The 26,169-nt window shown below is 51.3% G+C and overlaps 1 protein-coding gene across 2 annotated transcripts; it reads right to left on the bottom strand.

Annotated features, from left to right (window-relative positions):
- Positions 1 to 367: 367 nt before the first annotated feature.
- Positions 368 to 24,936, bottom strand: PGM1 (phosphoglucomutase 1). 2 transcript variants are annotated; one of them, XM_064429121.1, is made up of 11 exons: positions 24,649 to 24,936; positions 12,488 to 12,650; positions 11,396 to 11,542; positions 10,338 to 10,463; positions 9,620 to 9,810; positions 9,143 to 9,297; positions 7,607 to 7,722; positions 4,082 to 4,217; positions 2,472 to 2,655; positions 1,579 to 1,713; positions 368 to 603 (listed from the first exon to the last, which is right to left on the bottom strand). In XM_064429121.1, exons 1-11 carry the CDS (start codon positions 24,892 to 24,894, stop codon positions 514 to 516), a joined length of 1,689 nt encoding a protein of 562 aa, XP_064285191.1. In that variant the 5' UTR covers positions 24,895 to 24,936; the 3' UTR covers positions 368 to 513. The 2 variants fall into 2 exon arrangements, with proteins under 2 accessions (XP_064285191.1, XP_064285192.1); XM_064429122.1 differs by lacking the exon at positions 24,649 to 24,936 and adding an exon at positions 16,273 to 16,545.
- Positions 24,937 to 26,169: the final 1,233 nt, after the last annotated feature.

Raw genomic sequence — 26,169 nt, 5'->3', positions numbered from 1 at the left:
AGGTGCAGCTGCACAGCCCTAACATCAAACCAGCTACAGCTGTCTTCAAAGTGACCCTCTGCGTGCCCTTGGATAAGATATTGCACATTAATGCCTGCAAATCTGATTATTCCAAGGCTCTTACTGTCCCCCTTCAACCAAACAAGCTCATCCAAACTGGGATAAAGTATTTGTGCTCCTTTCCCAGGAAAGTTTCCAAGACAGTAAAAAAAGCCTGTGAATTACTGAAGAATTTAGTGTCTCTGTTATTTCTAGAGCCTTTTGTTTAAGGAAAAGCCAGGAGTCCACGTGCTGCCCCAAAAGTTGTGTAAGGAGCACCACACCCAACCTCCTGGGGACAAAGAGAGGCAGCAAAGGGGACAAGGCGTGCTGAGGGCTGGGGTTTATTGGCTATCCTTAGCAGCAAAACAGTGTTCTTAAATACAGGGATAAATCAATACTCCTCTTTTAGTGACAATTTGCCAGGGGAGGGGCAGGGCTGCCTGCCCCGTGCTCACTGCAGCGCAGGCTGCCTCAGGTGATGACGGTGGGCCCGGAGCGGCCGGTCCTTTCGTGGAGCTGGGAAAGCTTCAGTGCAATGGAAATGAGAGGTGCCAGCATCACCTGCAGGGAGGAAAGAGAGGCTCAGAACTGCAGAGCTGCACGTGCAGCCTTCCCACAACACTTCCCTCAGCATCCAGGTCAGGCTGGGACAGCCAAAGCTCAGCTCTCCTGACCAAAGGCTGCTTTGGGCTCACAACCCCAGCTCTGGGGCCAGGGACAGGGATGCAGTGCTCAGAGAAAATCCCAAGCTCCAGTGGTGCTGCTGCCACCCTCCTCCCTGTGCTGTATCCCAAATTCCATGTCAGCACAGGACAGGTAAATCCTAAGTTCCCCCCCACCCTCAGAATTGGGGATTTTCAGTCTTTTTGTTAATTATGGCACAGTAAGTTAGGCACAAAGAGCCCACAGAGTGTTCACTGGGGAATACTCAATCAGAGGCTATCCTGAGTTGGAAGGATCCCCAAGGATCATGGAGTCCAGCTGCTGGCCCCACACTGACACCACAGCAATCCCACCCTGTCCTGGGAGCGTTGTCCAAACACTCCTGGAGCTCTGGCAGCCTTGGGGCTGTGCCCATTCCCTGGGGAGCCTCTTCAGTGTCCAACCATCTTCTAGGTGAAAAACCCTCTCCTGATATCCAGGCTCAACCTAAATACCAGAGGAGGATTGTTTTCCTCCAGTGCCCACAAGAGCTCAGCAGCATTTGTAAATGATGTTGCAGAACATTTACTGAACTCAGCGCAGAACAGGGCAGTCTCACCTTAGGTACAGCTGATCCTGTGATCCACTTTTTTTTTTTTTAAAGCAAGCACAGGGGCAACACAGACAGGAAGACTGTGCTGTGGCAGAGGCAGCTGTGATGGATTCCCAGAATACTTACTCCACACTGAGCTTTTCTTTAATAATCTTATTTATCCTGGCGCGAAAGATACAAACCTCTGGCTCCCAAAATTCCTGTCACCTCCACACATCTCCAAGCAAAGCAGGGCTGAGCTCAGGCTGCCAGCCGTGGCAGGAGCGAGGTGCAGCACCCACCTGTGGGTCTTGGTTGATCTTCTGAGCATCCTTCTCGTAGCTGTCGATGTAGAGGCGCACGGTGGCCCCGGCGCTGCCGGTGCCGCTCAGCCGGAAGATGATGCGGGAGCCGTCGGAGAAGATGAGCCGCAGGCCCTGCTCGGGACACGGCAGGGAGGGAAGCTCTCAGCTCTGGGCTCACGGGTAGCCAAGGGGTTTTACATGGTCCCCATGGTGCCTCAGGTTTGGGTTTTCTATTTTCAGACTCTGAGCTGCTTTAGTGAGTGGGGCTGGGCTTCACATGAGGGGATGGGGAGCTCTGCACAGAGCAGGGACACAAAACAATTCCTGCTCCAGCTGGGCACCAAGGACAAATGATCCCAATCCCAGCCCAGGAGCACAAAGCCCGTGGGCTGCAGAGAGAAAAACAAGCAGGGTGGGACTGCAGGGGCTGCAGTGGGGTTGGCCACTGAACTGCAATGTGCACATGGAGCAGAGCTGAGCCCAGGGAGAGACCCCGGCAGCGCTCGTGCATTTTGGGGCCATTTGGGTTCATCCTGGGGACAGCCCTGGCTGGGCTCTTGTGCTGCCCAAGGTGGATCCATTTATCCTTTTAATAAATCCCTGCTTTATTCTTTAATTATGTCTAATCTCTGTTCTAGGTCAACCTTCAAAAGCATCACCCAGCATGGCTGGGCCTGACCATCCCTCCTCTTCAGGGAGCCACAGAAGGCCCCTGTGTTCCCCTCTCCCCACTCCCAGAGGGATTGATGCCCATCCTCACCCACACTGCAGAACCTGAAACAAGAACCAAGCACTGCCTGCCAGGCACAGCATTCCCAACCCAGTGCTCCAGAGGGAAGCAGGACATGGATTAAACAGTCCCAGTGCAGCCCGGGCCAGGCTGTGCCCACCTGGTTCCTGGACACGCTGCCATCCACGGGGTCGTTGTACTCGAAGTTGTCGGCTTTCTCCACCGTGTAGACTTTGTCCCCGCTCGACAGCTGCTTCCCCACGAAGGAGCGGTCGAACATCAGCGTCTCCAAATCCTTCATCATTTTGTTGGCAGCATCTGCATCCACCTCCTCGTAGTCGTACCTGCAGCCAGCACCACACACAGGGGTTAGGGAGGGAGGGTGCAATGAGTTGGGATGGTTTGGGGAGCCCTTCTGTGGGTGTTCTCTGCTCCCATCCTGGAGGGGAGGACAGGCAGAAAAGGTACATCAAAGCACCAGAGAAGCTGTCCCTGGATGTCTGACAGTGTCCAAGGCCAGGTTGGACTGGGCTTGGAGCAACCTGGGACAGTGGAAGGTGTTCCTGGCCATGGCAGGGGGTGGGACTGGATGGGCTTTAAGGTCCCTCCCAGTCCAGCCCAGTGTGGGAGTCTATGAAAAGAGAGGAGGATCCGTGTGCAGCACTACACCACACCCCCACAGATCCTTGGGATACAGCACAGCATATCACAGGCATTTGGTGCCAGGAGATGAAAGCACAAAGTGCTGTCTCACAGACAGAGGGCCAGGGCCAAGATCCAACTGACTGCCAAGAATTTCCTGCAGTTGTGCCCACAGCACCCCACCAGCTTCCTCATGGTTACTGTGAACACCCTCAGCGCCTCCCCCCAGCAAACTGCAGCTGTGACTGCAGCAGGAAAACATCCAATGCCAGCTTTGATGTCCCTGCCCAGGTAGGAGAGGCAGCAGAGAGAGGCTGGAGCCCACTCCAGGGTCCCAGAGTCAGTGTTCCTGCTGCCAGCAGGATTTGTGCCGCTCTGAGCTGCCAACCCCCGTGCTCAGCCTGCTCTGCACACATACCTCCAGTGCTAAAAGGCTGCCTTTTCATCCTAGACTTTGGCATTTTCCCCCAGGTTTCCATGCCTCAGATGTGTGCTGGCTTTTTGGGGAGGGAAAGAAAGTAAAAAACCAAAGGAAAGGCAGGTTCTTTCACTTGGCAGTTTGAGATGGAATTTTCATGTAGATCGTCCAAGCTGAAAGATTTCTGCCTAATGCTTTCACAGTGTTCCCACCTCTGCTTGTGTGCAGGCTGGTTCTCATTCCTTCCCTTGCCATCTTCCATGTCTACTGCAGCTTAAATTTGATTATTTGGGGACTGGACAGGAACTCAACCAGGTAAATAACAGCCGTGGGGCTGGGCATCCATTCTATGAGATGCTGCTGTCACTGAAGATATCACAAATTAATTTGTGATGTGGGGCCTCAAGAATATTGACCCCATGGCAAAAATTACTCTTGAAGGAAAAAAACTTAATTAAAAGAAAAAAAAAGGTGCTTTGCACTTATAAAAGGTCCAGGCTTTGGTACCAGGTTTACATCTGGAGTAACAGCCCAAAGCTGGATGCCATGAGGGGTTATGGTGAGTCCCCATTTCATGGCACGCGGGAATGCTGCCAAGTGTCTGGGGACTGGAATGACACAGGAACAGCTGATGGTGACACAGCAGTGCCATCAGGGCTCTGCTCCGCCGCAGGACGGGGAATGGGAGGTGTCAGGAGCACTTTCCCCACCTGGTGAAGAAGTTCCTGCCATACTTCTGCCAGTGGTCCTTCATGATGTCCTCCACGCTCTGCTTGCGGGCGGCCAGGATGGAGAGCCAGGCCAGCACTGCCCACAGCCCGTCCTTCTCTCGGATGTGGTCAGAGCCTGTGGGCAGCCACAGCACAGACACAATTCCCACTCCTCGTCTCCTCTCCCCGTCCCCCTGCACAGCTCACAAATGGGAAGCATTTCCAGAGCTCCATCCCTGCTGTGCCATTAAAATGGGTCAGGGTCTCATCTGCTCCAGCTCCGGCCCAAATAAAACATTCAGCATCTTTTAACACACACACACACACACACACACACACACACTCATTGTTCACACATCCTTAACTCTGTTCCCAAGGAGGTAACGGGGAATGCACAGTAAAAAAGGCATCAAATAAAAATCAAAAGGCAAATGCAAAGGAGCAGCTTGGGAAGAGGAGCATCAACAAGGAGAACATCAACTCCTCAGCAGCTGTTGTGTCCTGTCTGCCAAGGAGCACCTTGGGATCATCTCCTGGCCCAGCACCAGGGGGAATGTCAGCCCTCCTGAGGAACCAAACCCTAACAACCCCAAAATCACCCCAGAACAATGAGAGGAGCAGCAGGACAGGGAGCACCAGCCATGGGCTGGCAGCAGCAGGGCAAGGAGAGGCTCCATCCACCTGCAGAGACCAGGAGAGCCTCCAGCCTGCTCTCACTGGGGGCTGGAAAAGCTCCTCTCTTGGCTAAAGGAGGATTCACAGAGTGGATCAGGTTGGAAGGGACCTGTGGGGTATCTGGTCCAACCTCCCTGCTCAAGCAGGGCCATCCCTGACCCCAGGATTGCACCCAGATTTTTGATATCTCCAGTGAGGGAGACTCCACACCTCTCTAGGCAATTTGTCCCACACAGTAAGGAAGTTTTTCCTTGTGTTCGGGTGGAATTTCAGCTTGTGCCCATTGCCTCTTGTTGTGGATTCCCCCAAAGCTGGCACTGCAAGAAGAGCAGGACGCAGTCGGAGCCAGCCTTGCCCTGGAAGCAGAGTGGGATCACACAGCACTGATCCTGTGGGAAACCTGAGAGGTGCTGGACCTTACAGAACCCCCAAATTAAATGGGATCAGATGGCCCAGAGCACACCCAGCCACACTCAGTGCCTCTGGTGAGCCAGTTCCACCCTGTGCCCCGCAGATGCAAGGTTCCCCCTTCCCACTCTGGAAAACCTCCAAACAGGTATTAAAGAAATGCCAGGAGCACTCCAGAGCTGCCATGGCACCCTCTGAAGAAGTGCCAGTGGGAATCCTCTGGGAAAGGGCTGGGGGCAGGCCAGGGGTTACGTGGTGCTTTGCACAAATCCCACTGCTGTGGATGTGGCCATAAATTATCCCCACAGTCCCTCAGGGTGGAGAGAGCTGGGCAGGGGTGATGGAGAGGAATGCTAAATAAACACCAGTCCCATGTGAGGTATCAGCTTATTGCTGGAATAAAATACCCAGGGAAGCAAGCAGGAATTCTGTCATGTCACATTACTCTAATTGCTGCTGCACTCCAGTCCCACTGTCTCACAGTTTGTTTCAATTTTTACTGGGTCTTTGGGCTGCTCTTTCACCTCTCTCCCTTTCAACACTCCCATTCTGTCCAGCTCCAAACAACTCCTCATTAACTTCCTATCAACCCACCCTCCTCACCCCTTTTCATTCCTTTTTCCTTCCTAAGTGCATTTGCCACATGGGCAAACCCCTTTGCATTTTGGGGGACTCCAACTCTCCTGGGCCCTTTCCCAATCTGTTCCCCCAAACTGCTTCAGCTCCCAACACTTGGATGTGCTGCTGCCTGGCCAAAATCCCAAACCTCCCAGACTGGAATCACTGATTTGGGAGGCAGTCCCTTAGGGATGGAGAGAAACTGAGCTTGTTGCTCATACAAAGGTGGAAACAGTTTTGGGGAGCTGCTCATTTGAGATCATCTCCCATCAGCAGCTCCAGGAATTTGGTTTTGTTTATCTCCTGAACACCAGTGCCCCCTCATTAGCCAAGGTCCAGGATATAAACTCAGCACATGCTGAAATCACTCAGGGCAGAACTCCAGAATCTTTCCTTACTCATTATTTACTTCAAGATTTCCTTACAGAGATACCAGGTTCTCTAAAATTCACCTTTTCTTCTAACCCACAGCCAAATCCCAGCCCCACATATCAGAGTCATATCTGACTGCAAAAATATTGCTCCTGGAGGCTGCTCAACAGCACCCTGCTCCCCCAGAGCTGTGATCCCATTTCCTCAGCCCCACAGCACCCTGCTCCCCCAGAGCTGTGATCCCATTCCCACAGCACCCTGCTCCCCCAGAGCTGTGATCCCATTTCCTCAGCCCCACAGCACCCTGCTGCCCCAGAGCTGTGATCCCATTTCCTCAGCCCCACAGCACCCTGCTGCCCCATGGCTGTGATCCCATTTCCTCAGCCCCACAGCACCCTGCTCCCCCAGAGCTGTGATCCCATTTCCTTAGCCCCACAGCACCCTGCTGCCCCATGGCTGTGATCCCATTTCCTCAGCTCCAGGAAAGCTGGGGTAATCCTTTCCTGTCAAGCTGTGCATCCCAGCTCCACATTCATTCAAAGCACTTCACTCCAGGTATTTGGGGGTTTAAGGCACCCATACACAAGCTAAAAGGTTTTTCTGGGGTGATGGTAGAGAAATACACAAGGTTTGAGTGAGAAATTCCCTCAGGACCTTGTGCCCTGCATATCCCACCAGAGATCCTTAGAGAACAGGAAAAACAACATCTCAGGGAGAGTTCAGACCAGGTAAAACTCAGCCTTTGTGCAGCAATCAGGTGCTGATTCAGGGAAGGTCCCATTTCCCTGGCAGGACACAAAACCACAGGGCAGATGCCAGGGAGAGCTCAGGGAATGCAGAAACCTCCTGGGAATGCTGACTGTCCTGAGCAAATCCTGCTCCCATCCACTTCCCTGCACACCCCCAGTAAACTCCTTGTGATGTTCACTTTGTTTCTCAGTAACTCAATAACTCAATGAGACTGTTCAAAGGCAAGTGTTAATTTAAAGTTTATAAATCATACCTTGTTTTCAGAACAGGAAAATGAGGGCCCTATTAAGCTCAGAGATTTAATAGCGACCTGAAACCTTCCCTAATAAAACTCCGTGCTCCAAAGCGTATTTCTTTCCAGAAATTAAAACATTGAGAAGCTTTTCCTGGCCACCAAGAGTTGAAAAATACATTTAGCATTGCATTTAATCCCCACATACTCGGTGACCAGGCTACTAAAGAAGCCCCCAAACCTCCATCTCCACGTGCCTTCCTGGAGAGCTGGAGGAGAAGGAGCTCCTCCCTCACAAAACCTTTAGCTCTGTGTTCATCTCCACACTAATTCCTCCAAGTCTTTTTTATATTTTAATATTTTACAAATATTAACAACTGCAGGTGAAAGATAAATCCCAAGCTCTAAAGAATAAATAATTAAGAGGAGAAACAGCACCATCATGGGTGATATTGGGAACGCTGACTTACCAGTCCCAAAACTTTCCTCTCCACACAGAGACAGTTTGTTTGCATCCATCAAGTTTCCAAAGAACTTCCAGCCCGTTGGAGTCTCATACAAAGCAATCTTTGTGGCCTGGGCCACCCTGCCAAGGTAAGAAGGCCACGTCACATCCCTGGACTCTCAGTGTTCCCAGGGGAAATGGGATCAGCAGCTCTCCTGGGTGCCACTGAAGGCAGGGGGTGCCACTGCTTTAGAACAATCCCTCTATTTCATCTCAGTGTGACATCTGGGAGGTGGGTGGGATGAGCATTTACAGAACAGATACAAGCACACAGCTCTTCAAAGCAATTTTATGTCGCAGATCTCAAAGCATTTCATCAAGAAAGAGTCACTACCAAATTTAATGAAAAGAAAGCTTGGCAGAGTCATTTGTTTGGGCTTAACTGTATGGAAAAGAAAGGGCCAAGAGCTCAGCCCAGCTCTGCTATGTCCCCAGGCAGGGTTTAACCCATCAAACCTCACTGCTGCACTCCTCACCTCACAAACACACGGGACAGGTCGGGGTGAAACCCCAGGAAAGGGGCACACCGTGCCCTGGCATGGCTCCCTGCCCCGTGCCTGCCCACAGAGTGTTGTTACCTGTCCAGAGCCCCTCTGGCTGTGCCCTGCCAGGGCTCCCTGCCCACAGGGGGTTTGCTACCTGTCCAGGGCCCCTCTGGCTGTGCCCTGGCAGGGCTCCCTGCCCACAGGGGGTTTGTTACCTGTCCAGAGCCCCTCTGGCTGTGCCCAGCCAGGGCTCCCTGCCCACAGGGGGTTTGTTACCTGCCCAGAGCCCCTCTGGCTGTGCCCAGCCAGGGCTCCCTGCCCACAGGGGGTTTGTTACCTGCCCAGAGCCCCTCTGGCTGTGCCCAGCCAGGGCTCCCTGCCCACAGAGTGTTGTTACCTGCCCAGAGCCCCTCTGGCTATGCCCTGCCAGGGCTCCCTGCCCACAGAGTGTTGTTACCTGTCCAGAGCCCCTCTGGCTGTGCCCTGCCAGGGCTCCCTGCCCACAGAGTGTTGTTACCTGTCCAGAGCCCCTCTGGCTGTGCCCTGCCAGGGCTCCCTGCCCACAGAGGGGTTTGTTACCTGTCCAGGGCCCCTCTGGCTGTGCCCAGCCAGGGCTCCCTGCCCACAGGGGGTTTGTTACCTGTCCAGAGCCCCTCTGGCTGTGCCCTGCCAGGGCTCCCTGCCCCGTGCCTGCCCACAGGGGGTTTGTTACCTGTCCAGAGGCCCTCTGGCTGTGCCCTGGCAGGGCTCCCTGCCCACAGAGTGTTGTTACCTGTCCAGAGCCCCTCTGGCTGTGCCCTGCCAGGGCTCCCTGCCCACAGGGGGTTTGTTACCTGTCCAGGGCCCCTCTGGCTGTGCCCTGGCAGGGCTCCCTGCCCACAGGGGGGTTGTTACCTGTCCAGGGCCCCTCTGGCTGTGCCCTGCCAGGGCTCCCTGCCCACAGGGGGTTTGCTACCTGTCCAGAGGCCCTCTGGCTGTGCCCTGGCAGGGCTCCCTGCCCACAGGGGGTTTGTTACCTGTCCAGGGCCCCGCTGGTGGGCATGCTGCGGGCCAGGCCGCGCACCCCGGTCTGCTGGAAGTAGGGGATGCTGAAGATGTTGGCGGCGATGACGGCCACCGAGTCGGAGGGGTTGACGAAGAAGCCGTGCTTGCCCAAAATCATGTTCCTGTCCTGGGGGAGACAGCACAGGCACAGCTCAGCTCCCTGCCCAGCCCACAAACCCAGCATTCCCAGAGATTTTCTGAAATCAACACACAGCTTTGGAGAAGTTGCACGGCAGCACCTCCATAGTGTTTTGTCTTCCTGCTGCTTTTCACAGGTTTAAAGTTATATTTAAATAAAGTTTGGGATTATTTGCACAGTATCCAACTATTTCTGTTGTGGCAAACTGCAGTGAGTGGTTCACACAGAGGAGAGAGGGAGAGAAAAGGTGCACCTCAGTCCCCAGAGCTGGTTAGAGGGCAAAAAGGGGAATTCTGAGCAGCTCCTTTACCCCATCTCCATCAAAGGCAGCTCCAAAGTCGTACTCTCCTGTCTTCATGGTCTGCACCAGGTCAGCAGCGTAGGTCAGGTTGGGGTCAGGGTGGTGGCCCCCAAAGTCCTCCAGGGGGGTGCAGTTCACAGCTGAATTTGCTGGGGCTCCCAGCTCCTCACACAGGATCTTCTTCACGTAAGGGCCCACAACTGTCCCAGCAAAACAGAGAGGAAGGAGTTGGCTCAGCCCCCAGGCAGCTCTGCACCAGCCACCACCCACCTCAGGCTGCTCAGTTTGGGTCTCTTTGGGTGCTTTTTGGTTTAGGAGCTCCCATCAAAATCCATCTCATCCCTGGAAGTGTCCCAGGCCAGGCTGGACAGGGCTTGGGGCAACCTGAGCTAGTGGGAGGTGTCCCTGCCCATGGCAGGGGGTGGAACTGGATGAGCTTTAAGGTCCCTCCCAGCCCAAACCATTTCAGAATTGCATAAAACATTTCACAGAATCCTAGAATGCTTTGGGTTGGAAGGGATCTTAAAGACCAGCTCATCCCAACCCCTAAAACACAACACTTGACAAAAGAAAATAACACAAGACATAAAAAGTTTGCTCCGAAAAAGAAAAATCCAGTGTGCTACAAACCAATCCCCAAACTTGCAATATAAATTCCTGTCTGAAGTAGGTGGCAAACCCCCAGGGACCCCTGACCCCACAGTGCCCCAAGCCCAGCCCTTTTTACCCCCGTGCATGGCATCGATGCGGATCTTGAGCTGGTTCTTCCCTGAGAGCAGCTCCTTCAAGGCACTGAAGTCAAAGATATTCCTCAGCATGCTGGCATAGGCTTCCACAGAGTCCACAATTTCCACTGGAAAGGAGGAGGAGACAGGGATCAACCCTCACAGCCTGGAACTGTGATAACCAAGCCCTGTTGCTGTGCTGAGAGCCCCCAGAGTGAAGGGTCAGCACAAAGCCCTTGAACACCCCAGAGGATCAGAACAGGGATGGAATAATGGGGCTAAATTAGGGATTTAATTACAGGCTCTCACTGCTAATCAGGTCACAAGTGGTCTACAAAATCAAACTCTGCTCTATGGACTTCCTTCAAGAGGGCTCAATCCCAGTTCACTTAAATTTAAAAATTTGTATATAAAATCAGATCTTTGATTTCCACCAAAGTCAATGGGAAGTGTGAACTTCATAGTTCAAAAAGTTGCACCTTTGCAGCCAACATAAAAACAAAATACAGCATAAAAATCCCACTACAAAGAAATGGAGACTGAGAGAAATACCAACTTTTATCATCTTTTACCTTTGTTAATTACAAACACCAGGAGATGGTAAAAAAATACTTGTAGTGTTTTTAAAAAGTCTTTTTAAAATTTATTTTCCTAATTCACTGCTGACTGAGAAAAGTCACATGTGAAATGTAACAGTTTTCCCACTCACAGAGACAACTTTTCTATGTGAAACCATGGAAAAAAGTCAGTTGAAAGATTAAACTCTGCAATTTTTAATTAGGAAAATGCACTGCAGCTGCATTTTTCTGTTTTCAAGTTCATGTTTGCCTTGCAGAAAAAACAGCCTTTGATTTTAGGGAAGTTTGATGGATCAAGGTTTTGCTACTGAAGTAGACACTTCTGTAGGACAGAAAATTATATCCATCAAAATCAACAAATAAATAAATGCCAGGAGCAATGTCCTCATGGGGATTATGCAACAGATGAGAAGGAGAGGTCAGAATGGCCACAGAAACACCCCAATTCCTTACTCTTACCAAGAGGAAGGACATTTGTTTACCTGTAAATGGCTTAAATTTGTTCTCCAGGTCAAACTGCTGCTTCCCAATGGTGCCCAAGTCCACCTGAAGATCTGGGCAGATGGCATATTCCTCAATTTTCTTGCTGATTTGGAAAATTTTATCCGTGATGGCTTCGGGAGCAGGACCTGCAAAATGAAATGGGCAAGGGGAAGATGTTAAAGAATCCAACTGCAAGAGGAGTGAACTTGAGGAACAGAGCAAAGACCTGGGCTGGGAAGGGAAGAGGAACACCAGGGAATGAGGGGAGCAGAGCATCACTTGCTCCATTAGGGAAACCACTGCTCAGGGCACTGGGATGTGAACAGAAATTTGGATTCTTGGGTGGTGTGGGAGATGGATTTGTAGGGAATTCTCAAAGCCTGGCAGAAAGCTCACACAGTGTCCATCTGTATGCAAACTTTGAGATAAGAAATGCTGACTTAGCGATGCCATGGAATAGGACAGACATTGCAGAGAGATAAATTAAACTAGAAGCAAGCTTCAAAGGCTGGCCTTGCAAATAAGACTAGATACTTTAGAGAAACAAAACTATGAAAGATGCATTGTAGTGGGACCCACAATTTTAGATGATTGGCTTTAAGGCATTTACAGCACGGTGGGACTAAAGCTGATAGGCCACGAACCACTTATAATGCATTGTAATTAAGAAATAGTTGGGACAGGCCAAGAACCATTTATAATGCATTGTAATTAAGAATTAGTTAGGATAGGCCAAGAACCATTTATAATACATTGTAATTAAGAAATAGTTAGGATAGGCCAAGAACCACTTATAATGTATTGTAATTAAGAAATAGTTGGGATAGACCAAGAACCACTTATAATGCATTGTAGTTAAGAAATAGTTGGGATAGGTCAAGAACCACTTGTAATGTATTGTAATTAAGAAATAGCTGGCTTCTGATTGTGATAACATGAATTCTAACATCTGTGTTGTCTCACCCTTCATATGAAACTGAAAACAGTAAAAGTTTTTAAACACCTCTCAGTTACCCCACCTCTGGCTCAGGGCGGGCACAAGAAACAAGCAGTGCTGACAGCAGTAAGCAGAGGCAGAGGAGGAGCCTGACCTCCGTTGGCAATGTTGAACTTGATGCCGAAGTCGCCGGCGGGCCCGCCGGGGTTGTGGCTGGCCGTGAGGATGATGCCCCCGATGGCTTTGATCTTGCGGATGATGCAGGACACGGCCGGCGTGGACAGGATCCCGTTCTGCCCGATCACCAGGCGCCCGATCTGCGGGGAGGAGCACAGCAGAGCTCTCTGAGGGCAAACCCCAAACCCAGCCCTGCCGGGGTGGCAGCAGCTCTGGCCACAGAAACACACAGCATCCTTCTGGGAAAGGTGTGAGGAGATCAAAGAATGAGAAGCAATTCTTGTCTTAGCCTGCTGCACCTGGTGCTGTGAACATGTGGAGTGTGATGCGTCACATCATGTGTGTGATGGGGATTTGTCTACCAAAGGGTGGTTTCTTAATCAACCAATGGTGATGGTGTTTTAATTAAAGGACAATCAAGTCCATGTGTAGCGAAATAGGGTAGAAAAAAGCAACGGGTTTAATAATAAAGACAATTAATCAGCCTTCTGTAAATGCATGGAGTTTATGTAACTTATTGCCCAGTCCTGGCCCGTTGCACTGACAGCATTGGAGGTTTGCACAGGCAGGATGGGGCTGCTGGGACACCTTCCTTGAGCTTTATTGTGGCATCAGCCTCATTACATGGTTGAGACAATGGGAAGATGGCAACAGCTCATGTCCTGCCAGCAGCAGCCAAAGATTTCTTTGGCACAGAGCATTTAAAAAACTTTCTAGCCAACAGCATACTGCTAAAGCTTACAAACAATTGTTCTAGCCAATCACTAAAAGCACATGTACACCTGCTTCACACAATGCTTGCTTTTATGCTTTCTATTAACAATCCACATTACTCCATTACTAAGCCTAAAACCTTCTACTATCTTGCTAGGCATATTTTTCTGCAGTCTTAAGGTCTATCTTAACCAAGCCTAAAATTCAAACTATTGTTTCATGTCCTTGCTTGCTGTACTGTTGTAAGTTTTCTACTTTCAGCTACCTCTAAGTTCTCTGCTCTGTTTCTGAGGCCTGCTGTCACAGCTTTCTGAAAGTCTTCTTACCTTTCCTATTTCCCACCCAGGCCAAACCCCAAACTCTGCCAACAGGTAAAGCACAGCCCTGCTCCTACCAAAGCTCCCCACAGTGCATCCAACCCCACTCTGCTGGAGCATTTTCCTCCATCAATGCTGCACTGAAGGGCTGGCATTAAACATCACAAAAACCAGCATTCCCTCTGGCTGTGCTCTCAAAAATTGCCTTCAAAACACACAATGGGGCAGAGAGAAGCCAAAAGAACACAATTCTTTTGTGAACATCCTGGGAGCAGCTGCAGACTCTTCCTCGCAGCGGGCAGCACACCTCCTTCCCATAAATCCAGGGATATCTCTGAGATTGGCTCCAGAGCAATGTGCTGAGCAACACAGCAGCTTCAGAATCCAGGCAATAAAGCAGGAGGTGGAGAATTCCCTGGAAGATCACACTCCATCCCACAGCCCCCAGAGGAGGTGAGAGGATTTAAAAGCACACCAGACCCCTCTGCACCAGCCGAGGGGTCAGACCCAGAACAGGCTGGGGAAAGAGGAGGGATTTCATTCAATCACAGCCTGGAGCAGGAATCCAGAGGAGCATTCCTGAGCTGTGCTGGGTGCTGAGCCAAGGGCACGGGATGGCTGTGATTCCTGTCCCCTGGCACTGCCAGGTGCTAAGCCCCAGCCTCGCTGCCCATCAGTTATTGCATGGTCCAGCTGTCACAGCCCAGCTGCTGGCAGGGCTGCACCTCCAGCAAATAACAGCAGAAATGTGAAAAAGCACTTTACAGACCCAGAGTGAGGGCCCTGCCTCCAGCAGCTCACACTGGAGCCTGACTGTGCCCACACTGATCACATTTATTGCACCTTTCATTTGAAGCAGGGTTTGCTTTTCCCCCCTTCTCACACACCCCTTGTCCTGTGCTTTATTCCAGCCCCCAAACCTTGCTCTTTCAGTTTCCCTGAGAACTCACGGGATCTCCAGGAAGCTCCTCTCCAAAACTTCCCCTCCTGCTCCCCAGATTCCCTCTGAGGGTCACGTTCTGCAGCACCCCTGTGCATCAGTGCCCCAGGAATGCTGCAGAGGAAGGGAAAAGAAGGGATTTTCCCTGCCAAAGCAGGCAGCAGCTGCAGGAGAGCTGGATGAACACATCAAATCCCCTGTCCTCGCCCTCCCTGCACACCTGAATTGCAGCTTTTCCCCACAGTAAGGAAGGAAAGGAAAAAACACTTGTGAGCTGCTCTGTGATTTGGGTCCTCCTTGGCTTCCAGAGGTTTCCAGCTGCCATTCCCCACCCATCCAATGCTGAATCCTTTGTGGTGACCACTGGGGAAGTTTGCTCAGTGTAACAATGTGCTGAACCATTTACACATGATCCTTTTTGAGTCTGTGGGATTTCTTATGAGGAAAATCTCAGGCTGCAATGATGGACAAACACCTTTTCAAACACATTTTCAAACCAGACCCACTTTGTGCAGCAAGTTTGGGTTCCAGCACTTCAAAACCATCCAGGTGATCATTCCACCCTGGTTTTACTGAAAGCCCCATGAGGATGCAGACAGGGACCTCCTGCAGCCCCTCCTCCCCCCGGAACACTGGGAACAGCTTTTCCAGGCCATGGAAGTTGGTGGCTGCAGCTCCAGGGCGTCCCCAGCCCACCCTTGCAGCCCAAGCCACCAATCCCACACCCTGAGCACAGCACTGACAGGAACCAGCCAGGCTGAGGAGAAAAATCCATGGAAAATACCCAAACCACCCCCTAAATCCCATTTAGGCAGACCTGGGCCCAGAGCTGGAGAACAAAGAGTGAGCTGGTGAGGATGAGCCTGATCTCCCCTCACCAGCAGACCTGTCCTGGTGTCAGGCACTCCAAGCCTGGCTCTGAGCATTTTCCAGCTCTTCTGCTCAGCCCATACACTGACATTCATCTGCAATGCCTGAAGATTTTTCCCCCCACAAGATGGAAAATAGATCAATTTTAAAAACAAATGAATAAAATTCTCTCACCCTATTTTCCCATTCACTATTGATTACACTGTCCTAGTCAGGTTTTTTGTCAAACAAACTCCTAAAATCCAGGTCCCTTTGCACAAAGTTTGCTCTGCACTGAGAGATCCAGGACAGACAGCAGAGCCTTTTCTTCTTAAAAAGCAGAAGGAAACAAAGACAAAAGCCCATTGCATGAACCATGATCTACCACAAACACACAAGCCTCTTGCTCTGCTTCCAAAACACAGAATTCCAGCACAACTGAGCTCCCTATAAAGGCTGTCACTCACTTGCTGACTCTCATATCAATTTTCAAAGGCTCCCTAAGCATTTATCCCACAGCCACAACTTACACCTGGCAAGAAAGGCAAAACATGGTTGTTTCTTCTCCCTTGCCACTCTGGTGGCTCTCCCTGGTAGCTCATTTCTGAACAGTATCAGGGGTTTATATTCTCATGGAAAGACTGAAAAATCCACAGGTGCCAACAGCTTGGGGCAGGTCAAAGCACAAAACAGGAACACACAAACCCCAGGCAGAATTTATTTTCCTTTCCCCACGTGTTATTTTCTGCCCAACTGCAACAGTTAGAGTGAAAAAACAGTAATTTCTGTACCTCCAACTGATCTTCCATTAAAAACAACACTATTAGCAGTTGAATAAAGCTAGATTTAATAAAATTAAATCTCCCAGAGCCTAATTTCTGCTGGATTTCTGCACTTCTCAGCCACACCCCACAGGAATTCAGCCGTTTAACATTTACCAACCCCGTTGGCAGCAGCCATTTGGACAATCAGTTCCACTGCAGACTTATTGAGGTACCTCCCATCACCTCCAACCACCAGAGAGGCTCCTTGGCGATCCCTTAGGTCTATGGAAAAAAATATACTCTGGATAAAATTCTGCAAATAGTTCAGCTTGGATTCAAAGTAGAAGGTCTTCCTCCTCAGGCCGCTGGTTCCCGGTTTCTGGTCGCTGTAGGGAGCTGTTGGCACCGTCACCAGAGGGAGAGGAGCGTCTTCCATGGCCTTTTGTCACACAGATGCATTTAAAAAGCCAAATATGGCAAAATTAACCCCCAACCTTGACACAGCAATGGCCCACCTATGAGACAGGAGTTCGGGGGAGCTGCTGAGCACCCAAAAATAGCTCCCTGCACCTTCTGTAACCGAAGCCGCGTCCTCGCACTTGCGGTGGGGGATCAATGTCAGGGAGGAGGCACAATTCCACGCTGCTGCCCCTCACTGTAAAGGATTCCTGTCTTCTCTGTCACCTCCTGGTTGCCACAGGCACTGCTCCCAGCCATCCCATGGAGCCCAGCAGTGTCAATCCGTGTGGATCTCCCTGGGGCAGGGGGGTGGGAGCAGCCCAGCCCCGCTCAGATGCGTTTTCCCAGATCCACAGGGCAGGGCCAGGCCCGGCTGCACGCTGGGGCTCTGGAGGCAAACTTCCAGCAGGATCCTGCTGGAGCTATTTTGCAAAGTCTGGTGAGTTAAAGGTCACTCTTAAAATGGAAGGGAACAGATCTGTTACCTCCCGTTCGCTCATGCGACTCCTGCCCTGACAACCTGACTTCCCACGGCTCCCTGAAACACAGGGAGAACTTCCAGCAGGAACAGCTGGCCAGCCTTTGGCTGGAAAGCCTCATGAGCCTCAGCTGAGCACCCCCAGCACGTCTCACCCAGATGAAAACCACAAAAAACTATCAAATGCTTGGGAAAACTGCATCCCGTAACGCTGTTCACTGTGGGACAGCCTAAACACAAACAGGAGAGGCTCAGATCCCAGAAACTGCTGTGAACCTCATCTTCCCAAGCATGGGGAAGGTACATGAAGGAAGGGAAGGTGGTGGACTCCCCATCCCTGGAAGTGCCCAAGGGCAGGTTGGACAGGGCTTGGAGCAACCTGGGATAATGGAAGGTGTAGGGGGAATAGGATGGTCTTTAGGGTCCCCTCCCACCCAAACCATTCCGTGATTCTAAAATCAGCCTTTCCTCCAAGCCTCTTTAACAACACTCACAGTCCTCTGCCTGAGCTGCTGGAAACAATTTATAGATATCACTGGAGCAATTAAAGAACAGACACTTGGTAATGACTCTGTTTGTCCCACTGTGAAAGGCAGGAAAAGGGAGATGAGAACACACAGCTGAATTGTGACAGGTCTGAAGGTGCTCAGGGATTCTTTCCCGTGGTGCTGATTCTGTCATTGCTCCAATAACTGACATATTTTCTTCCAAAGAAGGTCACAGAACCAGAAAGTTTGGAAGAGCCCTCTGAGATAATCCAGATAACCCTGACCCTGCCAAGGCCACCACTGACCGTGTCCCCAATCCTGATTTTTCCATCAGCACATTGAAATGGATTTGGATAATTTGTGTGACCCAACACACCTTTACCCCAGCAGTGAGGCTGCCTGGGCTACAGAGCAAAACTGGTTTGTGTTTCATCCAGCCACACTATTCCAGCATCTTGCAGCTCTCTTTTTTCCCATGCAAAGGCCCAGGTTTCCCTCTAGTGGCACAGAACCCAAAATCCAGCTCCCAAAATTACACCTGGCAGGAAAAGGCCTAAGCAAGCTCTTTCCCTTCTTGCTGCCCTGGGAAATGCCGTGGCATTAAGTGACAGGAGGAGGGCACAGGACACCCAGCAGCTCCTGTCACTGCACACAGGTTGTGCTTGGATTTACTGACAGGGAAAAGCTGTGGAGGGTGGGAATTTGTGTGTAATTCAGTGCATGTGGAGTAGACAGAGGAATCAAATTAAATTAAGCAGGGGAGGAAGGTCATTGATGCAATGTTTATGTACATAAAGTGAAGCACATTCTATAAAATGAAATAGAAGAATAATATAATTATTATACAATAAGTATGTACTATATATTATTAATAAAATTATATAAATTTTATATTATTATATAAACGAATATAAAATAATAGTTAAATAATAATCTAAAATAATGATATAAAATAATGCATGAAAGGCACAGGGACAAGGACAGCCACACTCCTGGGGTACTCCCTGGCTCCCAGGGATTTCCTGTAACCTGTCTTTGGGGCACACTCAGTAACTGCTGAACCAGGACTGCTCAGGGGTTGGGGATCACACAGAGGATTCAGAGGTGCAAAATGTCACCAAAGGAGGGTGCTGAGCACCTTTGCACTGGGGCAAGGACTGGGGAAAGGTTCTTTGATCACATGGAGGCTTGGCTGGGGTGTGTTAATTACAATCACTCAGGTCATCTGCTCCCTCCCCACAGCTGGACCAAGGACACCCAGGTCTCCTCCTAGAGGCTGATCTAACTTGTTCTTGGAATCTTTTTCACCAGGTAAGCCCTGCCAGTGGTTAATTAGCCTTGCAGCTGGAAGTGCTTGGACAATCTGCTGGTATCTCCCTCACTGGCACAGCAAACAAAGAGATCATAATCCTCTTCCTGGCAGCTCCTCACTAAAAATCCTCTGGCATCAGGCTCCGAGTGCCCTCTGCTACGGCAAACAGCCCCAGTGTTTGCCCTAACAGCTTTTCCTTGTGGTCCTGTTTGCTGGAGCTCTTATTCCCCATGGCAGGTGGAGGCTGCTGAGGAACTCTCCCTCTCTCAACAGCCAGCCTGGCACAGACAGGGATATTTCCTAGCCCAGGTCTCCTTTTACTGTCCTGCACTTCACACACACAAGAAGAGTTAAAACTATTAATTAACTGTTGAATTTAATGATAGAAAGACAAACAAGACTGTTCTGAGAGGGCTTAAATTCATTAAACATTGCAGAGCCCCTTGCCTTGATTCCGTGGTCCCTACCCATCCCCTCTCCCTGAGAGAGCTGTGCCACCTTTTTTTGGGAGATGGAGCCTTCTTCACCTGGAGTCTGGGACCAGGGTAGGGTTAGAGCCAGACTCTCCCAGCTCCTCACTCTGACACAAACCCAGCTTTCCTCCAAGCCACAATTTTATATGTAGGCATTCAGGCAAGAAAAATAATTGTGGGGGGAACCCACCATGGAAAGGTCAAACTGAACAGTAATTCCCTGCTCCCAAAACCTGCTACACCCTTGGGTCAGGCTTCTCCAAGGTCCAGGGTGCCCTCTCCTGCTCTTCTCCTTTCCTCCCCATTCCTCTCCCAGGTTTTTGTCCCCATTCAGAGGGCAGATAAAGCCAATGTCCCCTCTGTGGGGCTGTGCTTAGCTGCAAGCTTCCTTTTCCAGCTTTGCAGGAATTTTTGACAGCAAGCAGCTGGTGACAGGCATCTCCTTCTGCTCCTTTTCTGTGCTCAGTCAAGAAGACACTCAGCCTGAAATCCCGGGCAAGAAATGGAGTAAAACCACTTTACGCTTCATCTGTGACTCCCATTTAAGGCAGAATCCCATTCCCTTAAATCCTTCCCTCAGGAAAGCTCCAGTGCCGGTGCAGTCCCTGCACATCGGCCATAAGAGGGTGCCAAGAGCCCTGCAAAACCCCCCTGAGCAGCGGCCAAAATCTGGCACTTTCTGCCGAGGATGACTCTGGCGCAGGCAGCCTCTGCTGGCAGTGGCATTTGGTAATGCCAGGACAAATGGAGCCCCAAAAATATAAATATACTGCAAGTGTGTCATTGGTCATACAAGGAGAGCAGCTCCCACTGCAAAACGCTTTGTTTCTATTAAGAATTAATTTAAAATCCGAGTTTGGAAGTTGCTGTAGAGATTCCAGAGGGCAAAAAAGGATAATTGGCACCATCTCAACAGCACAAGTGCACTCACATATGAATCACTCCAGAAAGAAGAGACTGTTCTGTTCCTACAACAGCTGAAAAGAAAAGTTGGGTGGCAGGGCTGGGAATGAATCCCCATCTCCACGTTTGTCCCACTGGCAGGGGTTGAACTTTCCTTTCCAGGGAAGCAGTCACCAGCCACCAGGATTGTGAAACTTTCTGTTCAATGGTCACACCTCAAAGCACGCATTTTATCTCTGCTGTCCTGCCCCTGCACCAGGGAAAAGGGGAGGGATTCCAGCAGGATTTCCTCAGTGCTCCAGGATTTGTGGGCCCAGCCTGCTGAGATAGAGCCCCTGGCCCTGGGTGTTCCTGGAAATCTGCACTTTCCACTATTTCAGGTGGCTCCAAGCCCTGTCCAGCCTGGCCTTGGACATTTCCAGGTATCCAGGAGCAGCCACAACTTCCATGGAAATCCTGTGCCAGGGCCTCAGCACCCTCACAGGGAGGAATTTCTTCCCTACACAATGACCTCAGGCAGTCCTGCTGGAATCTCCTACACCCAGATCCTCTCTGAGGGCTGGTGCTCCAGCCCAGGACTTGTGCTCCTGGTGAGGCTTTATCTTGATTTTCACTCAAAACAGACTTATTTTAAAATCAAGAAGTGATGTTTTTCTGGATACCTGCATGATCCTGGCAACCTGTGTTTGTCCTCTACCCATCACATCTGCTGTTTATTTTGTTACTCTGCAATTTATACTATGAATATGTACTGTAAGTGTACATGTTACACTTTTATTAATTCAGAAATCTTGGCACTTCTTACGGATATCTAAGCTATCTCTGTGTATTTCTAAAATACATTTCAGCTCCTCATCTGAAGCACTAATCAATATTTTGGCCAGCTCAGGGTCATGACAGGATGCATTTCTCAATCCTGGTGAGCTCAAATCTGGAATAACACGTGGACAGCAGCTCTCCAGCCCAGCTCCCTATCCCAAACTTTGCCCTGACAAGGGGAAGGCAATTCTGCCCTGCCAGCCAGCCCCAGCTGAGGTGTCTGCTCAGTCATTGTCCCAGGAGATTACAGCTAAATCCCTGCTAGGATGAATTTCAACTCTGCCTGCTGGATTTGCTGAGATTAACTGCAAAGCACCTTAGCTCTTTGCTCTGAGCTGGAGTTTCATGAGTGCAGAGTTTAAAATTCCAAAGGGGCACTGAAACTGGACAACCTGACCACTTAATCACTGTAAACTGACATAAGCCAATTAACTTTACAGGCACAAAGAGTCCAGGCTGGTGTAAAAAGACGCTGTGAGAGCTGCTGTCTTCTAAAATCCACCTCATCTGCAGCCAGGAAATATCTACAAGTGGTATTTATTTCCTCACTTTAGATATCACATCTCAATTTCCCCTTCTGCCTCTGAGAAAAACAGTAACATAAGAAAGTCAGAAACTGAAGTTTTTCTTAGTGGTCTGGAGGATCCAGCATCACCACATCTAACCCTGGTTGCTTTTTGGAAGAACTTTCTTTATGAACACTTTATTTTGATGATTTGAATCCCAGGAGCTTTTACTCAAAGGGAAGATCTCAGTGGGAACTGGTCTGGGAGCTGTGGCAGAAGGAAAGGGAGCTACCAAAGGAGAGCAGTGATAAATAAATGCAACAGGACTGAGCACTTGGTTTCTCTGGGTAACTGAGGGGAGAGAAAGGTTAAAGCAGCCAAGGCAGGAACCCAAACTTCCTGGGGGAGAGAGCAGCATTTCTAATAAAAGGCCTGTTTGTCCTGCAGCTATAAAACAAAAGCAGGCACTATTTAACATGCAAGGCACAGCCTGGCACTCCAAACACCTTTCCAGCAACGTGCCTGAGTGTGGCAATTTTGAGCACTTGGAAAAGTGTTCAGCTGGGAAGGAACCAAGGGCACAGTAAATCTGGGGAGCAGCAGGTGACAGTGTCACTGCATCAGCCTGGTGCTGGTTCCATCATCACACCTGGATTTACAGTTTCTTTCCTTTTTGATATAAAATTATTGCACAGCCACAATTCTGCTGATCAGTGATGCTCCAACAGGACCTGTGAAGATCTGATTTGTGGAATTAAAGAGCCAGACTCACCATGTGGGAATAATATCAAGGAAAGCTGGCACCCAGGCTAAAGCAAAGCTGGTAGGCTACACTGGATGCCAACTGGGAATGGCAAACAATTTCAGTTTACTTACAGAAATGCAAACTTTAAAATAAGATAAACACCCCTTAATCTTATAACTACAAACTGAGTAGTTGCTGCTTAAAAATAAACACTTAGTTCCATATTAACCATACCAGGTGGAGACAAAATTCAAGCTAATTTTAGCATCCTGTCCTTTTATGTTGTAAAGCTAAAGATCATTGGTTGTGGTCCTCAGGTCTGTCCTGTGCCTGGAGAGCAGCACTCAGCCAGATCTTAACACCACGTGATTTTAAAGCATTCAACCACCTCTTCATCCTCAGGACCAGAAATGCACTTTTCCAGCAGTTTTCTTAGTATTACTCAGCTTTTCTCAACATCTCCTGACTCAAACATCAGGAGATGTTTGAGCCCCAGCACCTGCACAAACCCACAGCTGCAGGAAGAAGTTTCCATGTGCTGGTCCCTGTTCTGCAGGGCACTTTCTTACCATGAATGAAGTTGTCCATCCTTCTCTTTGAAGGGCAGGGAACTTCCAGACACTTCATATTTACTATGAAGAAAGAGGATTTTAAGAGGCTTACTTAACTACACTGTGGTAACCACCAGGGAACTGATATCTGCAATTACAGAGAAACCCCACAAACCAAGCATCCCTCAAATGTTCCAAATTACATCAATATTTATTTAAAACCAGTGCTTTGCATTTGCTAAAGAAACCCTTTGGTTTTAGTCTCCTCATTTCTTGGGACCAGACAGTTTTGCTACTCTGGAGTTTGGCAGTTCCTGCACTGCCTTATTTAGACCAGAGCTGCTAAAATGTAGCACCTCTGGCCTAAATAAGTAATAATCTGCAATCAAGTGGCTGTGCCCTCTGTACCTCTGGTTGCTTAGCCAGGCTTTACCTGCTGCTCATTTATCAGCCCACATATTCTTCCACACGTTTCCTTCCTCCACCTCCCATTTTTCCTGCCTTTCCCGAACACTGTCAGGCTTTAGAGCCAATTCTGTGCCAGCACCTGGAACTCACATGGATAAAATGCTCCCAGGCAAATTCCTGCCGGCAAGGGCAGCCCTTGGGAGCCGCTGCTGCAGCTCTGGCAGCGAGCTCAGCCCTGCTCCTACGTGAGTGACTGCACGGTCCAGGGGAGGATCCGAGACATTCCCGGCCCTCCACGCTTCCCAAAACACCTCATCAGCCCCCAGCACGGCTCCAGCCCAGGCCTGTGCTTCTGGGATGGAGCTGAAGTGTAAATGATGGAGAGGTCAGTGCCTGGAATGCTGCCACAGCCCACCAGGCCCCGGGTGCACATCCAAAAAGCTGCACAAACTCACACTTCATCCCAGGGAACAAGTTCCCCACTCTGCTTATTCACAGTGATCCACAGGGATCCTGCTGTGTGTACAGGAATGCTGCTTATTCCAACTCCAACCCCCTCCCAGAACAAATAAATAAAGCAGTGCCTGCTGCTTTTCCATCGGGGAAGGCTGCTCTATCCATCACTTCCAGAGGTGCACATCCAGGGATGCTGGGCTATGGAATCAGAGTTGAGCAGCTGCCACACATCACAAAAGAGAAATTTCTACATGGCTTAAAAAGAATCCAAACCAGTTATTTGCTTCTTTATGCCCTAAGAAGGCGGCAATCACAAATTATTATTTTTTTTCCTAAGAAGTCAGGTATTTAGAGGCATTGGGGCACCTGGGAATTTGAAACAGGTAACTCTGAGATTCTACCCTAAGCAGCAGCACCTCAGCCTCTCTCTCCTTTAAGGTCCGTGAGGAAGAATGTTTGCTGCTGGTGTTGGTGCCCCAGGAGAAGGGGATAGAGTTTTCCTTTGGAAAAGAGGAAATGTAGGGGAAAGCCTCCCTTTGCAAACTTGACTTCAGCACATCTCTCCCCATCAATATCACACTCCCTGCTGGGATTCCCTTGGGCCGGACCAACCCACGGAGCAATCGTGAGACACATTCCAGTGCTGTGGAAGGGAACGCTGCCCGCTCCCAGCACCTCATCGCCTGCACACCGTGCCGCTGCTTTGTGTTTTACCTGGAAAACCCAACCACAGAAGAAGCAGGAATTAGAGCAAAGTCGCGTTTGCCTCCATCCCTCCGCCCTGCCAATGTCCACCCGCTGCAGGAGGCGGGCAGAGGCTGCCGGGGGGTTTTGCTGCCTAGCCAGGAGCTGTCCCCCGCCAGCCCATGTGTCACTGCCCGCGTTACTTCCAGCCGAGCGCCAGCGATTTCCGCCGGCGGCGGGCGGGGAGCGCTCCCCGGAGCCCCGGTGCTTACCCCGTTGGCGGCGGCGATGCGGACGATGAGCTGGATGGCGTCTCTCATGTAGAAGCGGCCGTCTCCCCCCACCACGAGCGTGGCGTCCTGGCGCTCCGCGGGCGGCACGGTGGCCAGAATGCTCTGGATGAAGTTCTCGGTGTAGTTGGCATTGCTCTGGAACACCGTCACCCGCTTGCGCAGCCCGCTGGTGCCCGGCTTCTGGTCGCCGTAGGGCTTGGTCTGCACGGTCACGATCCGCACCATGGCCGGCGCCGGGAGAGTTCCGGGAGCCGGGGGAGACCGCGGCCGGGCCGGCCCCGCGCCCGCCCCTTAAAGGCACCGCCCGGCGCGCTCCGGCACGCGGGGACAGCCACCCCGTGCTGGCCCGGCCCGGCCCGGCACAGCCCGGCACCTCCGCGCCCCGGGACACCCACCCTGTGCTGGCCCGGCCCGGCCCGGCACAGCCCGGCACCTCCGCGCCCCGGGACAGCCACCCTGTGCTGGCCCGGCCCGGCCCGGCACAGCCCGGCACCTCCGCGCCCCGAGACAGCCACCCTGCGCTGGCCCGGCCCGGCCCGGCACAGCCCGGCACCTCCGCGCCCCGGGACAGCCACCCTGCGCTGGCCCGGCCCGGCCCGGCACAGCCCCGGCACCTCCGCGCCCCGGGACAGCCACCCTGCGCTGGCCCGGCCCGGCCCGGCACAGCCCCGGCACCTCCGCGCCCCGGGACAGCCACCCTGCGCTGGCCCGGCCCGGCCCGGCCCGGCACAGCCCCGGCACCTCCGCGCCCCGGGACAGCCACCCTGCGCTGGCCCGGCCCGGCCCGGCACAGCCCCGGCACCTCCGCGCCCCGGGACAGCCACCCCGTGCTGGCCCGGCCCGGCCCGGCACAGCCCCGGCACCTCCGCGCCCCGCTGCCCCGCTCCATCCGAGCCCGCGTCATGGAATCATGGAATGGTTTAGGAAAGAGCTTTGAGATTTTTCAAGTCCAGCCGTTTCCCCAGCAGTGCCACCACTTAAGCCACAAGTACGATATCCACACGGGTTTTAAATCCATGCAGGGATGGGGACTCCACCGCTGCCCTGGGCAGCTGTGCCAGGATCAGACACTTTCCATCAGGAACTTTTCCCTGAGATCCAATCTAAACCTTCCCTGGCCCTTTTTCCTCCTCCTGTCCCTGTTCCCCAGGAGCAGAGCCTGACCCCTCAGCTGTCCCCTCCTGTCAGGAGTTGTGTACAACCCCCTGAGGCTCCTTTTCTCCAGGTGACCCCCCAGCTGTCCCAGGTGCTCCAGACGCTGCCTGTCCCTGTGGCCAGCAGCAGGATGTCCCCACTGGCCTTACATTCAGGCCCTGGCTCAAGTGAGCACCCCACAGAAGCAAGAGCCCCCCAGAGCTCCAGATGCAGAGGCAGGGAAGGTCAGCTTTAGCAAAGCCTTGAAGAAGCTGAATTTTGTTATAGCTCCAGTTGTCAAAAAAAGATAACATTCCAGAAGTTGAAATTACCCCATACAGAGATTTTTTTTCTCCCCTCAAAGAA

The sequence above is a fragment of the Passer domesticus genome, chromosome 7 (genome assembly GCF_036417665.1).
Source record: "Passer domesticus isolate bPasDom1 chromosome 7, bPasDom1.hap1, whole genome shotgun sequence".
NCBI classification, from domain to species: Eukaryota; Metazoa; Chordata; class Aves; order Passeriformes; family Passeridae; genus Passer; species Passer domesticus.
The sequence above is the reverse complement of the archived record's forward strand: the minus strand, read 5'-3'. Positions and strand labels throughout refer to the sequence as shown.

Coding starts and splice junctions, on each gene's coding strand:
- PGM1 (XM_064429122.1), bottom strand. CDS start 16,530: ATGGAAGACGCTCCTCTCCCTCTGGTGACGGTGCCAACAGCTCCCTAC. Junction 7,723..9,142: donor ACCAGCGGGGCCCTGGACAG/GTAACAAACCCC, acceptor TTACCTTGGCAG/GGTGGCCCAGGCCACAAAGA. Junction 1,714..2,471: donor GCAGCGTGTCCAGGAACCAG/GTGGGCACAGCC, acceptor TGTCCCGAGCAG/GGCCTGCGGCTCATCTTCTC.